Source organism: Aricia agestis, chromosome 17 (assembly GCF_905147365.1).
Source record: "Aricia agestis chromosome 17, ilAriAges1.1, whole genome shotgun sequence".
Classification (NCBI taxonomy): domain Eukaryota; kingdom Metazoa; phylum Arthropoda; class Insecta; order Lepidoptera; family Lycaenidae; genus Aricia; species Aricia agestis.
In genome coordinates, this window is record NC_056422.1 from 6958518 (window position 1) to 6973410 (window position 14893).

General features: G+C 35.4%; 1 protein-coding gene across 1 annotated transcript; it reads right to left on the minus strand.

The window, feature by feature from the left end:
* Positions 1 to 853: 853 nt before the first annotated feature.
* LOC121735379 (acidic juvenile hormone-suppressible protein 1-like) lies at positions 854 to 10162 on the minus strand. Its single transcript, XM_042126191.1, has 9 exons — positions 10020 to 10162; positions 5992 to 6125; positions 4736 to 5560; positions 4344 to 4513; positions 3785 to 4044; positions 3155 to 3367; positions 2580 to 2759; positions 1323 to 1591; positions 854 to 878 (listed from the first exon to the last, which is right to left on the minus strand). Exons 1-8 carry the CDS (start codon positions 10108 to 10110, stop codon positions 1347 to 1349), a joined length of 2118 nt encoding a protein of 705 aa, XP_041982125.1. The 5' UTR covers positions 10111 to 10162; the 3' UTR covers positions 854 to 878; positions 1323 to 1346.
* Between the last annotated feature and the right edge of the window lie 4731 nt (positions 10163 to 14893).

The window sequence follows — 14893 nt, forward strand, 5'->3', positions numbered from 1 at the left end:
CATACAAAAGAATAATACGTGTTGGCATTAGAATCTCCTTTGATTTATTTGTAAGTTTATCGTTACTATTTTGCTGTTTGAAACACTTTTTCGTAAGTTGCAGGAAAAGATACTTATCCTGCTAGATCAAGGTAAGTAAAAATATATTATTTTACCGTGCTTCAAGCACGATAATAATATTAATAATAATGTTTATAATAAAAATTAAATCTAGCTGCATAATTTATAGCGCGTCTGGCTGCTACGAATAATAAAAACTTAGGAAAAGTGACTCCGTCAAAAAAACACTTGTCAAAAATATGTATCTTGGTCTACGAATAATAAAAACTAAGGAATCGTAATTCTCCCATACTATTACCGTTTTAAATTTGGTTCCTTTTGATCTGTCATGTAACGTCAGCCTAGTACCGCTCAAGGTCACCTAAATATTGCAAATGTATTGAAATGTGTACCTAAGGTACACTTTTTTGACAAGTATTGTGGAGCATGTTTTTTGACGGAGTTACTTTTCCTTAGTTTTTATTATTAGATCGTAGATCTTGGTACACATTTTCAAATCAAATCCCTTCAATTCAATCTAAGAAAAAAGAGACGACACTACGATCTTGCCACTTTTTAATATCTTCACTTTCTTGACGGATTATAAATACATTCTGTTGAAACAACTTATAAAATAAAACAAAATTAAGTGATCAAAGTATAATATTATTTTAAATAAAATAATAAATAATGTTATATTATTTTACATGGCACTGTTTCTTGTTCTGAGCATTAAATATATAACTAAGATCATACTGCAATACTAATACACTACATAAAAACAAGTGTTGATATAAATTAAATAAATATGAATTAGGACCAGCATAAAACTATACAAATTGTACCATCGAGGAAATTGATACCTAGGCAGTAGACGGACCTACGTCAATTGGTCGGCTTATGTCAATTCAATGTATAAAGTTAATATACCTAGCGGAATAGAGAAACAAAGGCCTGACCAAAAGAGATGTCACTATCAGTAACACTGCGTGGTAAAAAGAGACGTGTGATACATGACAGCAGCATTCTTTTTGTGACGTCCAGTCGGCACGTGCCGCACGTTGACAATTTAATCTCATAGAATTCATGTTTGATCAATGATCATGCTTGTGTAAGTGTATACGTACACATATTTTTCACACAGATGAAAACCAATTTTGGTTTCGTTTGACAGCTCGAGATTGTTGCTCTATTCCGCTAGGTATATTAACTTTATGATTCAATGTTAGCTGTAATCGGTCCACCTTAGGTCCGCCTTCTGCCTGAATCAACTTCTCTGATAGTACATCAAGATATTTCACATCGCCTCAATAGTTGTTGTAAGGGACCGTGATTTCGGGGGTATGTTTGTGGAAGATCTCGACTTCTTCGATGTGAATGTTGGTGAGGTCCTCCACTTGGTACTGGTAGAGTGGTCTGTCGAGGGGGTAGCCGTAAGACCTCCTGGAGATGCGACGAGGGACAGCCAGGATGGTGTCGTGGTCAAGTTTCTCCGCTGGCTTGTACTCGCTAATGGACACGAACATCAGGAACGGCATTCCTCCAACGTGACCTTGAACAAATTATTGTATTATAATCATCAAATACAAAATTAAAAATACACAAGGTGTAACAAAACTAAGTGATATTAATACTTTAGGGTGTGTATGTGTTCCTTGTAGAGAGTTCACCATAAAAGTAGCAACGCTGAAAGAACATTTTTTTTTCATTTTTGAAACTCGTGACGCTAGCGCGCTTGCCCATACAAAAGTGAAAAAAAAATGGTCTTTCTGCGCTGCTACTTTCACAGTGAACTCTCTACAAGGAACACATACACACCCTGAAGGATTATCACTTAGTTTAGTTAGACCTTGTTTATCATAACTAATCTTATGACACCATTTTTTAAAAATCTAATCAGTAGTTTACTTCTACGATCATACATACACACATCAATATAATATAGACTCTAATCAGTACCCTTCATTTTGGCCTCGTCAGTCGGATAAAACAATGCCATTCTTAATCGGGTAAAAACAACATTCGCGTCACGTGCGCAAAAAAACTTGTAGGAGTTTCCGAAAAGTTTTCCTGAGTTACGACATTAACACAAGATTTCTTTGATTCCAAGGCTATTCAAGACAAAGTTTCAAAGCCTACTAAGCATTTTAAAATATAAATTACTAAATAAATCAATGTCTGCACCAAAGGATTGTTTAGTTTATCCTATAATAGTTCTTTTGAAGTAATAACTAATAAGTATTTAACTTGAATAGGCTAGTATGTCCAAGCGATTGGTCTTTAAAGTTCTGGCAACTTTAGTCCTACACCAGCTCACACTAACATTACATGCTAAAGTCCAGTCATCGAACAGGGAGAAATTTTAATAGCGGCCTAAAGCTTCTCGTACCACAGGTCTGCGTAAAGAGTAAGACCAATAAAGAAATATTGTTTTCTTTCTCGAGTTAAATTATCTTTTAAAACTCGTCTTCTATAAAAGTTTTTCTCCGTTCTTTACCCTAAGTAGCAATAACCAGTTCTTTCAAAGGTTGAAAGCTTACCTTTAGGTAGTATAAGTCTACGCGGGTATCCTGTCAAGACCTTGGTGTCCAAGACAAAGTCGAGTTTGCCCTGCATGGCGCTCATCGCCTTAGCGTACATCACTGTTCCGGAGACCCATCTCTCCAGTGAGAAGGCGTTATCGTTAGGGTTCCTTCTGATCACTGATTCACCTGCTGGTACTGTAACAGAAAAAATATAATTAATTCACGCAAACGCAAGGCACGCTTTACATGGTATACATGGTTAGAACGTTGTCGTTATCCGCTGCCTGTCTTTATGTAATATTATAGTTAGATCTTTTAAACTATGCAACGGATTTTGCTGGGCTCAGATATACAAGTGCCGAGAAATGACATTGCTTTTTATCCAACCAAAATGCGCGGTTCCTGTAGGATTTCATTTATAAAATATCAATAAAAATCAAAGTCTCAAGACGACTGGCATTTTAATCATGACGCGAATAACGAGAATGATTAAGAACTGTAATATCCACGTTTTAATCGACTTTCAAACTGGAACAGGTTCTAGGTTCAGCTATGGATATTTTTATTAGATGTAGCAAACGGATACCTACAGTCATATACAAACTCATCGAGCTGGAAGAAGTTTTCAGTGTTCAAGTGCAGAGGGATCTCCTTGCCAGCACTGTCATACTTCGGCGCCAGGAACACATTGACTAGAACCTTCCTGGCCACGTCGTTGTTGACGTGGATCCTGATGTTGAAATGTTTGTGGACGAGCTCCGGGCGTTGCACCAGCACGCTCACTTCGTCGTAGCCTAACTTTCCTGCAAATATAGTGTGTGTTAATAACACAATAATAAAACTTGGGAGGTGTCAAGGGACACCCGGATGGAACGAAGTTATTTCTTATGTACAAAATACTTGTATACACTCATAAAAAATGTGAGAGAGAGGGACAGAGAGAGAAACACGCGCTACCGCACGGCTTACAACTATAGCATATTTGCTCTAGTTGTGTTGTTACTACTTTTTCCGTCTAGCCCCCTTTCGCAACGCGCGATAAGGAACTTCATTCCAATAGTAGTAAGTTTAAGTTTCATTCAATATCAAAATATTTGGTTTAGGAATGATATTGAATGCAGTACCGTTGCGATATAATTTAAGTGAAAAATGAGTTTTAAATTATAGGTCTCCCTATTAAGTAAAATCTCTTTCAACTGAATAACAGATACAATACTTACTTTCAACCTCATTCATGTAAAGTTCATTTGTAACATTCAGGAAATTCAATTCGAAGTAAGTGAGCATTTTGTCGGCATCGACCTTCTGGATTTTCACTCCGGGGAGGGCCAGGTCTTCGTGGGAGTACGCAGGCAGGAGGGATTGGTAGACCTTGATGATGTTGAATATACGTTTCCACATTATGTAGAAGGCTGGATCGCGCATGGCTGTTTGGTAATTCTCGAGGATTGATGGGACTTCCAAGGAGACGTGGCTGGATCTGTAAAGAATATTTATTGTCATATGATCATAAAAGTGCAACCATACTATTAATAATAATTAATATAATATTTGGAAACAATTTTAATCCTTTAATCGCGGATTCTTGGAAATCTATTGTTATTCTATTATTGTCCCGGTCACCGGTGTCCTTATGGGACTCGAGCTTGATAGGTTAAATTGATTAAAGATAGACTGTATTCACAAAACAAGATACTTAATGTGTGGGGTGTTTAAATGTCTTAAAAGAAGTACTAAATATTAATATGTACGATCCGCTCAATACGCCTTCACACTTACCCCTTAACGTATTGGTAGTTTCTCCAGATTGAGTTTCCGAGTAGCTCCTTCCAGAGAGCGAGCAGGTTGCCGTAGTACGGCAGGTTCGGTGAGTCTACGTTTCCTTCAATGACGTTCCACAATACGGATAATGCTTCAGGAGTCCTCAGGTTGATCCTTTGACCATCAATCTGCAATTCGATAGAAAATATTTTAGTGAAAAGTATAATAAAACTTCGGCGAAATAAGGTATCATCGAAGACAGATTTGCATAACAGATCGGACATCATTTGGTCGGGCTATGTCAATTCAATGTTAGGCTGGATTTGACATAAACAGACCAAATAGCGTTGGTCCGTCATCTGCCTATAAATCTAATTCTCTGATAGTACATATTCAAAAAAATTACTTACAGTTTCGAGGTGGCCGAATTCAATAGCATCAAGAATACGGCGTTCCAAAATCTTGATACGCTTGACGTGGTCCATGAGACGAGGCTGTCTGAGGTTGAAGTAGTCTGGTCTCACAGGGAACGGCACACCGTTAGGGTAAGCGAGTCCGCTTTGGTAACCATTCCAAAGCACTTCCAAGTTCAGGTCAGGAATCTCGCCTAGTCCATTCGATAGTCTGTCCATGTAGTAGTGGCTCAAGAGTTGCTTGTGCAGGAACCAGTTGTACTCCCCACGGTGGGGCTTCAGCAAAGGAGTCTGCTTGTCGGTCAGCCAGAAGGGGTAAATGAGATGATTGTTGTAGTAGAGAGCATTTAGGTGGTAATCATTTTTGAAGTAGTGAAGGGCATCATCCTCGTTGTGAGCGAAAGGCCACACGGTCTCGTTCCACCTGATGACGACTTCGTTCTCCAACATGAAAGTCTCGGGGTAGTGCTCGACCATACTCCTTCCCTGGGCGTTAATCTTGTAAGCGATGTTCATGACCATAGTGTTATGGAAGTAGGAGGGGAAGATCTCGTAAATCTGGGGGATGACGATGCCCTGCGTTTCCGGGTGGTGGATGATGGCGACGAAGAGAACGTACACGTACATGCCCTCGTTGATCCTGTCTCTGAGGTACACGGCGGTCTTGTAGAACGTGTGATAATCCTTGGCCGAGATCAGAAGGTTGAAGAGATTGACGGCCTGGTACTGGTGCGCCAAGTTGTAGATGTTGAACGGCACAGAGCGAGGCAGCTCCATGTCGAACTCCCGAATCTGGAGGAACATCTTCAAAGCGGTCACATTCTGAAAAAAATATGTTAAAGGTTAAAGTTTGAAAAGTATTCTCAACAAACATACATCAGTTCTTCTTCATAAGAACAAACATTAAAAAATAACAACTTGTAGAAAAAAGCTTACTTAATTATTATTATGTTACTGTCAAGTCTCATCTATAGTAAAGTATTAAAATAAAATAAAAAAATAAGACGTCTAAGGGCATGTTTTACCACTTTCTGATAAAGTGCCGAATAGGCTATTCACAACTTTTTTGACAGATTCTCCATACTTGATCTGTCAAGTAAATAATGGATAGCCTATTCCTCACTTATCAGGAAGTGGTGAAACAGGTCCTAAGTCTTAGTCAATATTAAAAGTTGAGTAGGTACTTATAAACTTAGGACTTAGCTTAGCTATACATGATTGTCTTATTTAATTGACCAAAAAGTAAGACTTACTTTAAAGTTTTCGATGTTTTTCTCTAGACTCCAAGTGTGGGCTAGGGACTTCACTTCAGGGTCCACTAGAGGCTCGTTGATGTGGAAGAACAGCTGGATCAAGTCGATCTGCTTCTGCAGGAAGGGCTTGTCAGCTGAAAATATTATACAAGGTTAAAGAAATTACCATGAAGAGACCAGTAATATATTAAAGAAAATAGTCAATGAGAGCATTATCCAGGTCATATACATAATATTAATATTATAAATGCGAAAGTGTGTCTGTCTGTCTATGTTACCTCTTCACAGTTCACGTCCAAACCGCTGAACCGATTTTGCTGAAATTTGGTATGGAAATACTTTGAGTCCCGGATAAAGCAGCAAACTAGAATTATAATCTATGCAATCAAAAAATAATTTACTGCACAATGCACTGTAGGTTCGTGGTGGAAAGTTTACAAACATGATTCATAATATTATAATATTATTCAGTAATAAAAACGTAATAAAAAATTCTGGCACTATTTCCACAATTTTTAAATATTTTTTACATTCGTATCGATATTACACACTAATATCGAGAATTATAATTATAAATATAATATTAATTACAGAGATCGTTGCAGTCTGTAATTAAAATGGAAGAACCTAATTTTATAGAAGCAAATTGCCTTATCCTAAGAATCGGCCCTGAAACAGTATTAATATCGATTTACAGACCACCATGTTTTAGAAACCTTGAACCTTTTCTGAGCGCACTACAATCCTGGCTTGATAGTTTATCAACTTTTAAAAATATCATTTTGGTGGGAGATATAAATATAAACATAATTAATTCCAATACAGATAGCTCCAATTATCTTGATATAACTTCGTACTATGGTCTACTCCCAGCAATAAATAAACCTACGCGCGGGAAGAGCTGTTTAGACCATGTAATTATTAAAACTAGTCTACCGTGCTCTACTTTTCATTCAGGAACTTCGTTGACAGATCACGAATCAGTATTATTTTGTCTTAAGTTAAAAAATACGAAAAAGTTTAATTCTCAAGAATTATTGTACACATATAATTTTGACGGAATTAAAAACGACTGTAATAATTATAATTTTAAAAGTATTCTTAATGAAAAAACAGGCTTCAAAAGGATAGTAATATTATCATCATGACTGCAACTTAATATGGTACCTACCTACCTACCTCTAAAATAAGGACTCGCTTGGGTCACTTTTTAAATATTTGAAAGGTTGCAATTAATCTTGAATTGTTCCTAAGATTTCGACGACATTAATCCTAAATGAGGTTAGGTCGAGGCAGGGACGAGAGTGAAAATAACCCAAATATTGCTACAAATATGTTTATTGACTGCATTTCAAAAATTGTAACTGACAACAAATCCGCCATCAGACGTACTAAAAATAAATTTAAAATTAAACCCTGGATGACTGATGGACTGCTAAGGTGTTTAAAAACTCGTGATAAAATGCATAAAAAACTTAAAGTCGACTGTAACAACGAAACACTAATAACAACATATAAAAGATACCGCAACCATTGTAGCAATTTACTGAGAAAAATGAAGAGATTATACGAAAAAGAAGAATTGCATAAAGCTGAAAATGACAATAAAAAACTATGGAAAACTATAAAAGAAGTTACCAATTTCAACCATCAAAAGATAAATTCTAATGAACTTAAATTCAATACGAACTTAAACTCAGAATTAAAAAGACTGAGCAAGAATCTACAGACACGGCTAACGATTTTTTGCTAATGTTGGACGTAAACTTGCAGAAGCTTTACCGTCTAGTCCAGATTCAATCAATCAAAATCCACTCACAAATGGTATTTCGCCGATTAATTCTTTAGTTTTAACTGACACAACCGTAGAGGAAATATCATCTATTATAATAGCTCTAAAATCTGATTGTGCACCAGGTTGTGATGACATTCCTGTGAAGGTTGTTAAAGATAATGTGGAAGTATTTGCTCCAATACTTACACATCTATTTAAAGTTGCATGGAAAAAGGCATTTTTCCAGAAGCGTTTAAAAAATCTGCGGTAATACCTATCCATAAATCTGGAAAAAAGGATGTTGTAAGCAATTACCGACCAATAGCCATTCAAACGTCCTTCTCAAAGGTATTTGAGCGTGCTATTAATAAGCGCCTCGTTGATTTTCTAGCATCAAAACACCTCTTAGCAGATTCACAGTTTGGTTTTCGTAAGGGAAGGTCGACTGATGAAGTTGTTCATAACTTTACTCAAAAAAGCACTCACTATATTTCTAGACCTTAAAAAAGCTTTCGATACTGTTTCTTTGCCAATACTGATTAAAAAACTTAATAAACTCGGTATTCGAGGCACACAATTAGCTCTGTTTAAGGATTACGTAACAAATCGCTCCCAGTTTGTTAAAATAAGTAAACATATTGGTTCCGAACAAAAACTCGATTTCAGCATTCCGCAAGGAAATTTACTCGGCCCAACTCTATTTTTATGTTACCTAAACGATTTGTGTCAACTCACATTAATTAATGGTAAAATAACATCATACGCAGATGATACTGCCCTTACGTTCACGGCTGACACTTGGGCGGAGGTCTTTAGAGTGGCACAAAGAGGTTTTAACGTCGTATCTCAGTGGATGGCTATGAATAGTCTAACGCTGAACATAGGGAAAACCAAATACATGTGTTTCTCAATGCGTAGGTTGAATCTGCCGCAAAATTTGAGAATATATATGCATAAATATTCTTTGCCTTCGTCCCGTTTATGCCAATGCCCAGAAATGGGTGAAACGAAACATATTAAATATCTCGGGGTGACAATTGACAGCAGCCTATCATTTGTCGAACACATACATAATATATCCCAGAGACTGAGAAAATTGATATTTGTTTTTAAGCAATTGAGATACGTTGCCAACGAAGAGACAATGAAAACAGTTTATATCGCTCTTGCAAAATCTGTTATCACCTATTGTATAACATCTTGGGGCGGAGCAGCAAAGACCAAACTTATAGAGCTGGAACGAACTCAGAGACTCCTCCTTAAGATATGCCTGATCAAGCCGAGACTCTTTCCTACCACTGAGCTATACCAGGAAGCTAAAGTTCTCACAGTTAGACAACTGTTTGTGCTTTTTGCCATCCTTAGGCAGCATTCACTTGTCTTCTATACACCTTTACCCGTTTCTAGGAGACAGTACAAAATATTTGACATTGAACTTACCCGAACATCTTTTGCTCATAGGTTCGTTTATAGTTTGGGAAAAATATTGTATAATAATGCTAATTAAATATTAAATATCTACCCCAAAACAAAATTACAATGTAAGAAATCTGTGGTTGAATGGCTTTTAAACCTCACTTATACTGAAACAGAAAATCTAATAAACACAAATAAGAACTAGCTGGATAAATAATAATTAATCGTTATACTTATACAATTTATTTTTAAATAGCTATCGTATAATAACACACACAGACACAGACACACACACACACACACACGTCTAGCACTAGTGTGCTAGACGTGTGTGTGTGTGTGTGTGTGTCATATTACATTTAACTTTTAATGAGTATAATATGTAGTCATATTATACTCATTAAAAGTTGTCAATTATTGTTATTGCTAAATTGAAATTAAACTTCGCATGCAATTTATTTGCCTATAGTCATGGTAATATATTTTGTTAACATTTATTAGAGTACGAGGGTTGGAGGCCTGGTGTCTTGAAATACAAGCAGAACTGCTTAGTTTAGGACGCCTGTCTCCCCACAACATATCATGTGCACTGTATTGTAAATGAAATAAATTTTTGTGGAGAGAAAATAAAAAATAATAAAAAAAAAATTATTTATATAGATAATTTTTATTTATTTTTATTTGTAAATTGTAGCCATTGAGCCAATGATGTGGGTTGACGACGTACAGTTGAATAATAAAAAGTTAAAATAGTTTTTTACTGTAAATTATTCATACTCCACCTACATTTCTCGAAAAACATCTCATGGCGCAATCAGGTAAAAAAACAATAACTCACCAACTATCCTCGGGAGGTCATGTTCTTCCACCACATCTCCAAGACCCTGGCTAGCCAGAACGGCTATCACCGCGAATATTAGCCAAGCCATCTCTACAACTACGACGGGTGCGTATGCGCATACCACTTTTATACACCTGCTAGGTTTGTTTATAAACAGATAAAGGAGAAAAGGTCGAATAAAAATAGCCTAATAAGCATATTTTTAATACAAGCAGATAAAATTAATTAAGCATCAAGCTAGACTCTACGACGGGTTCCGTGAACTTGGAACTGGGTGGGATGGCATCGTTTTAGTGTATATTATGAAACTGTGTATTTTGAAAGCCCCAAATAATCATAGTTGTATTGTATATCAATGTTTCCGGGAATGATACTTTTTGCCATTCCTAGAACCAGCAATGACCTTCAAAGACAATGTAATTTTATCAACAACTTTGGATGTCCCAAAGACTTTTAACACTAAAGTATTCGTACACGGTCTCAAAAAATATAAATTACATCATAAAAAAAGATTATACGTTTTCGTCCCAAATAAAATGCAATTTTAATTAATGATATTAATTATTGAACACAAAGGTAGAGTTGTGACGAGGCCTATACATCACCGCGCCGCACGTCCAAACTTTTGACGCATGAGTTATTTATTGAGTAAAAAAATAAATTACCGGATTGGCCCATTTGTGGATGATTTGGGTGCTTCTGCAAAAAACGGCAGGCACACCACTATTTATTAAACATCTTTTTGATATTAAAATGCTAGCTTGATGAAAAATATTTGGGATTCTTTTAGCAATTCTGAGACTTAAGAATATAATATGAAAATAATGGTTACATTTTAACTGTGCAACTAGATAAAGGACATTTCTGTGGGTATATGCAAGATAAAATATATAAATTTTTTTATAACTGCCAAAGACTTTAGAATATTTATGTGGTTCTTACACACTCAATTCACACTCTTAGTGTGTAAACACCACCTATACTATACCTACTAGTAGCTATGATAAAAACACTACCTTCATAACCAACAACATCAGAAACAAACAGTAAAGAGAACAATTAGTGTTTTAATAACAGGCATACTTTACATTTGAGTAATAGCCGCATTACCAACACGACGAATAATAATGTCCTGTTTAATATTCATATATTTGTTTATCCTGACACTTACTGATGGTACAGATCAATAATATGCGTAAGCACGCGCCTAGTCAGTGTCTTATCACATAGTGTGAGTAATTACAGCAATTGCCAGCATAAATACTTAGTAATCACTAATCACATATTAATAAATATGTTTAAATGGTCTAGTATGATTTAGGTTACATTTTTATGGTTTAAATCACACTTTCGGAAAATTGCACGAAGACTTTTCGCCATCGTCCCGCGCGAAAAATACCTATACCATCCTCATCACCTTGATGAGTGGCAGTCTTCTACCGTGCGTTTCTCGCGTAACTTTCTGCCGCGCACTGTAAAACTCTGGAACGAACTGTCACCAGCAGTATTTCCGGACCAATACGACCTGCGAACCTTCAAGAAGAGAGCGTATTCCCTCTTAAAAGGCCGGCAACGCACCTGCAGCTCTTCTAATGTTCCATCAGGTGACCCGTTTGCTCGTTTGCCCCTTATTTCATAAAAAAAGACTCACTCACATTAATTATATATTCATAGGACTAAAATCAAAAACAACTATTGTTATTGTAAATAAATAATGCTTTTGCAAGTACCTAAAATTTGATCAATTTATAACAAATTCTATGAATACCTACCGATCAATTAACAGTACAAAATCAATGATACAAAATATTGTTACCGTACAATAGCAAATAATACCAAGGAATACAATGTTATTAACACTTCTATTTACACTCGTAAAACGGAAATATGACCACACTTAGCGCTAATCCTAATTGTCACAGGATTAACACCTCAATAAGCACTTGAAAAGGACCACCACAAGTGACACTTGCCGTTAATCCTCAAAACAAATTTGCAAATAAACAAACGAAAAAAAAACAACCTGTCAACAAATGCTCGCAAAATATTTTGTCAAATCACATTCGGTGGTCCTACATTGTCAGTGTGACAAAGAAAGTGTTCTGCAAAAGCGAAAATTGGATAACCGCGGGGTACGAGGACATCGACATAGACACAGGTGTTTTGTCTAAACTGTAAAGTATGAAATGTTAAGTAACTACTATCAGAGAAGTTGATTCCTAGGCAGATAAAGGAACCACGTAGTTTGGTCGCGTTACGTCAAATCCAGCCGACAGATCATAATTAACATAAAATTGACATAATCCGACCAAATGACGTTGGTCTGTCAACTGCCTAGAAATCGATTTCCTCGATGATACTTACATAATTACATGCGTAAGGTTCTATTTTTTCATTATTCGTAGGTTCTATTGGATATGTTACCGTAAACCAGTTACACTGCAGATTAAGAAGGTATTCTGCAGATTATCTGGGCGAGTCAGTTAAAGTGCAAAAAGTTTATTCTATTTTCATTAAATTACATAAAATAGGTTCTTGTTTGAATAAAACATATTATTTATTTGTAGATAATTATTTAATATAATTTTTTGGATATAAACAAAGAAATAAATCATTACATTTTAACTATAATCTTAAACTAATAAAATATAACAGATCGTATCAACTAGAAAAAAAAGTCAAAACAACAAGTCTTAGGTTGACAAGCTTAAGTTAAAGTTTTTGGGACTTTTAGGAAGGAATATAATGTAAAATAACTAGGTTAAGTGCAAATATAAGCTTTATTATTTTAAAATTTCACACTTTAACGGATGGTAACAGAGATTCTGCAGATTATCTAGGTAATCTGCACGTTAACGCATTCCGCATTCTAACGGTAACAGATACATTGCCAAGCCCAAGAGATTTTTTTTGAGTAGTTAGGTATTTTACAAAGAAGTAAGGTATTTTTTTAATTTCCTAATTATTATAATATAAAAAGGTTTTAGTAAAATGTAATTTAAAATGCAAATAGAACATGATCTGTATTTAAGTATTTGGAACCTCGGAAGAACGAGGATGGATTTCATCACGACCAAATGTATTATACCCCGCGTTCCAGATGACGTTAGAAACGCTCACGCTCAAGACCGTAGTTTTTCCCGTTCCACTAGCATGTGAGCGTCAGCGATACAAACCCAAGTGGAACGGATTATGGATCGTTTTGAGCGTTTTGAGAAAAGTTTAAAAAAAGAAGTATAATTTTTTATACATAGGTACAATGAACCGAACTTGGATATTATGATCCTTTTCTTCAAGTCGTAAATAAAAGTAATTTTATTGTTTATAGTTACATTTATTTTACAAATAAAATACATAATATTATATTTGTTAGGTTTTTAGTATTACATTTTTTTACTTAAGTAATCATATTTTAATATAGTTAAACTTTTATTATATTTGAGTTTTCACATTGAATCATATTTTAATAACAAAACCACATACTTTGAATATTGACTATAATTGTCACAATATACATATAAACGTTAGGTAACAATACCGCATAATGTTTAGTCAAGTACGAATAAATCAACAGGTATAGGAGAGATGAAAATTAGTATTAATTATTATAATATTTTATAAGAAATCATTTGACCTTTCATTTAAAACAATTTATTTTCCAATCAAAATATTTCATTAAATGTTATTTAATTTATTTAAGTAATATAAATATTATTTGTAATGAAATAATATAAAGTTTTTTTGTCTCTACTCTCTCCTGAAAACTTTCCGAACATGGCTTTCGCGATATAGTTACGTTAAAATTAAAAAAAAAACTAGAACGCCCACTTTGACTCATCTTCGTCGAGGGTCATTTTGAGCGAAAATGATGACGTCATGAGTGACGTCATAGCCGCGATCAAAACGACCCCGGTCGCCAAAGGGAACGGCAGAAGGGGACGTTTTGAGCGTTTTGGTCAAAATTAACGTCATCTGGAACGCAGCCATAGAGTACCATGTGAAAAATTTATTCACAAGCAGTTGGCAGACCTACATAATATTACCAGAGTAATATCAAGTCAAAATTAGTCGCGATCTGTCTTCTGGGCTTAACACAGCCGACCAAATTTAGTTGGTATGCCATGAATCAATTTCTCTGACCGTACAAACCACTGCGCCCCAAAGTCTTCAACATCTAGTATTGTACATCAACGTCACATTAATCCTTTTTGATTCTAAATAGAGATGTTTGTATCGACGCTTTCACTTCATCCCATTGTCCTCTATTGTCACTCACCTGCTAAAGTAAACAATGCATTGAAGCGTTAAAACTTAAAAGTAAAACAATTTGCAACATGACTCCAGTAGAGACTACGACCAAAAAACTTTATGAAAGTATAATATTAAGTACAATATAAATTAAGATACAGTAGAACGACTTAGTCAAGTGAGTTTGAAATAAATGACATATTTATTTCAAACTCACTTGACTCTGAAATAATTATTACACACAGTGCTGCTCGCCAGTTCCGTTAAACTTGAACTTGGCTTGACACGCTACCGTGTGTCTAGATTTTCTATTTACAAAAGAGCATATACAGTTCATGGGGTATATAATATAAACTAGATGACGCCCGCAACTCCGTTGCGCCAAAATTCGTTTATCACGCGGGAACCGTACATTTTTCCGGAATAAAAAGTATCCTATGAATTACCCTTTTCCCTACGATAAAAACTCTAATAGTAACTCCGTCAAAAAACATGCTCCACAATACTTGTAAAAAAAGTGTACCTTAGGTACACATTTCAATACATTTGCAATATTTAGGTGACCTTGAGCGGTACTAGGCTGACGTTACATCATACATGACAGATCAAAAGGAACCAAATTT

Bases quoted from the DNA above. Each gene is read 5' to 3' on its own strand.
- LOC121735379 (XM_042126191.1), bottom strand. From the start codon at position 10,110: ATGGCTTGGCTAATATTCGCGGTGATAGCCGTTCTGGCTAGCCAGGGT. The intron at 6,126-10,019 runs GTGAGTTATTGT...TAATATTTTCAG, and splicing joins TGACCTCCCGAGGATAGTTG to CTGACAAGCCCTTCCTGCAG. The intron at 2,760-3,154 runs GTAGGTATCCGT...TTTCTGTTACAG, and splicing joins CGATGAGTTTGTATATGACT to TACCAGCAGGTGAATCAGTG.